This window comes from Perkinsus marinus (genome assembly GCF_000006405.1).
Source record: "Perkinsus marinus ATCC 50983 genomic scaffold scf_1104296930146, whole genome shotgun sequence".
Lineage (NCBI taxonomy): Eukaryota > Perkinsozoa > Perkinsida > Perkinsidae > Perkinsus > Perkinsus marinus.
In genome coordinates this window covers 1-1,899 of record NW_003216234.1, presented here as the reverse complement: position 1 = coordinate 1,899, position 1,899 = coordinate 1, and the positions used below count along the sequence as shown (strand labels likewise).

Below are 1,899 nucleotides of genomic sequence, written 5' to 3'. Positions count from 1 at the left end.
GCGATGCCCAGTGACTGAAGATCAATGTGTTCTGCTACTTCACACCCTTTCGGGCTTACTCGTGGTGCACTTCAGTCTTATATTTGGTCCTATGCAGGCTTGTACGAGGCAGCGGACGCAATAAGGATTCAACGGAATCTGCCACACACACTGTCTGCCTACCAGGCCGTGCATCAATATGCCCCACATCTACTCCAACGTGTTCCTCTCCTTCGTTTAACCGATGATGGCCTTGTCGATTATGGAGAAGAAGCCCCTGTTCCCCAAGCCCCTCCTGCTCAAGCCCCTCCTGCTCAAGCTGCTCCTGCTCAAGCCCCTCCTGCTCAAGCCCCTCCTGCTCAAGCCCCTCCTGCTCAAGCCCCTCCTGCTCAAGCTGCTCCTGCTCAAGCCCCTCCTGCTCAAGCCCCTCCTGCTCAAGCCCCTCCTGCTCAAGCCCCTCCTGCTCAAGCCCCTCCTGCTCAAGCCCCTCCTGCTCAAGCCCCTCCTGCTCAAGCTGCTCCTGCTCAAGCCCCTCCTGCTCAAGCCCTTCCTGCTCAAGCCCCTCCTGCTCCACAAGGTGTACCAATGGAGGCTGGAGCTGCTGGAGCAGCAGCCGAAGTAGAGAGTGTCAATGAGAGTGAAGATGATGCCGAGGGGGTAAGTTTTCATCGTAACCGAACAATATCGGAAAATAACTTCATTGCGATTCATTGACAGGTTCTCCATGGGGACATACCCATACCTGAGGGATGGATATCGTCCACCAACAAGAACAAGCCTAGCATATGGATAAACAAACAACAGTATCGGTTTAAGAAGGGATTGGAAGATTCCAAGAGTCGATATGAGTGCTGTTCCAAAAAGTGTTATGCTTCCTTCACGGTGCAAGAACGCAACGGCCGGCTGTATTTCACAAGGAGGCCAAGTGAGCATGGAGCGGAGTGCGACAGAGAACCCGATGAGAGAAGGGAGACGCAGACTCGTCAGAGGCGACGAATCCAGGCAGAAGTGGCCAACAATGGAAGAACTGATGGGCTAGTCGAAGGTATCATTGCTGACGGCGGTTTGGCCAACACGACGTTGCGGGACCAGCGGAACCTCGAGCAGGTAGCCTATCGCGCTGCCAGGGCGCAAGGACAACCGGCTGTGCTGAGGAGCCTCGATCTGGATAGAGCTGGCTATTATCAGGATTTCGTTAGTTTGGTGCAGCGAGACGTTGACAAGTGTAGGGGAAATGATCAACGACTTCTCTTACATGCCGATGCCGGTCGGCCAATGATCATATGGGCTGCAGACCGCAATCTCAACGCATTAAATGGTAGCAGTGGTCTTATTTTTGATGCTACATTTGCCGTGGCGCCCAAAGGATGGCAGCAATTGTGGGTCATTCTTATCGAGAAACAGGGGTACTACATTCCGGCGGTTTTCATTCTAATGGCGCGGAAGACCCAGGAAGAGTATGAGAGGGCCCTGCTGAAGCTCCGAGATGTGCTCACTGGTAAAGGGTTATTCCAGATCATATCTACTTTGTACATAATTACTGATTATGAACTCGGCATGCGTCAGGCCATTCTGAGGGTATGGGAAATAGATCCGGAAAGGTTGAGAGGCTGTTTGTTCCATTTGTCCAAATCGTGGATACGTGCATACCAGAGTGAAGGTTTGGCTTCTGAGTACTGGGCCTCTGAGAATGTCCGTACACCTACTGGGAGGTGGCTCCGAAGTGTGATTGGATTACCGTGCCTATCAGTTGAAGAATGCAAGCTGGCCTGGGCAGATATGAAGGAGCGCAAACCACAGGGCGAGAAGATAGCGAAGCTTGTTTTGTATCTGGACTCCCACTACATGACCGACACCTCAACATTTCCGGTGAGCCAGTGGGCAAGCGAGCCTGTCGAAGATGTTCCTCCCCAGCGGACA

General features: G+C 52.9%; 1 protein-coding gene across 1 annotated transcript; it reads left to right on the top strand.

Annotated features, from left to right (window-relative positions):
* Positions 1-226: 226 nt before the first annotated feature.
* Positions 227-1,848, top strand: Pmar_PMAR029199 (hypothetical protein; the record flags this gene model as incomplete). The annotated part of the gene is made up of 2 exons (XM_002787172.1): positions 227-556; positions 697-1,848. Coding segments are annotated over 2 exons (1,482 nt in total), but the record flags the coding sequence as incomplete, so codon positions are not given.
* Positions 1,849-1,899: the final 51 nt, after the last annotated feature.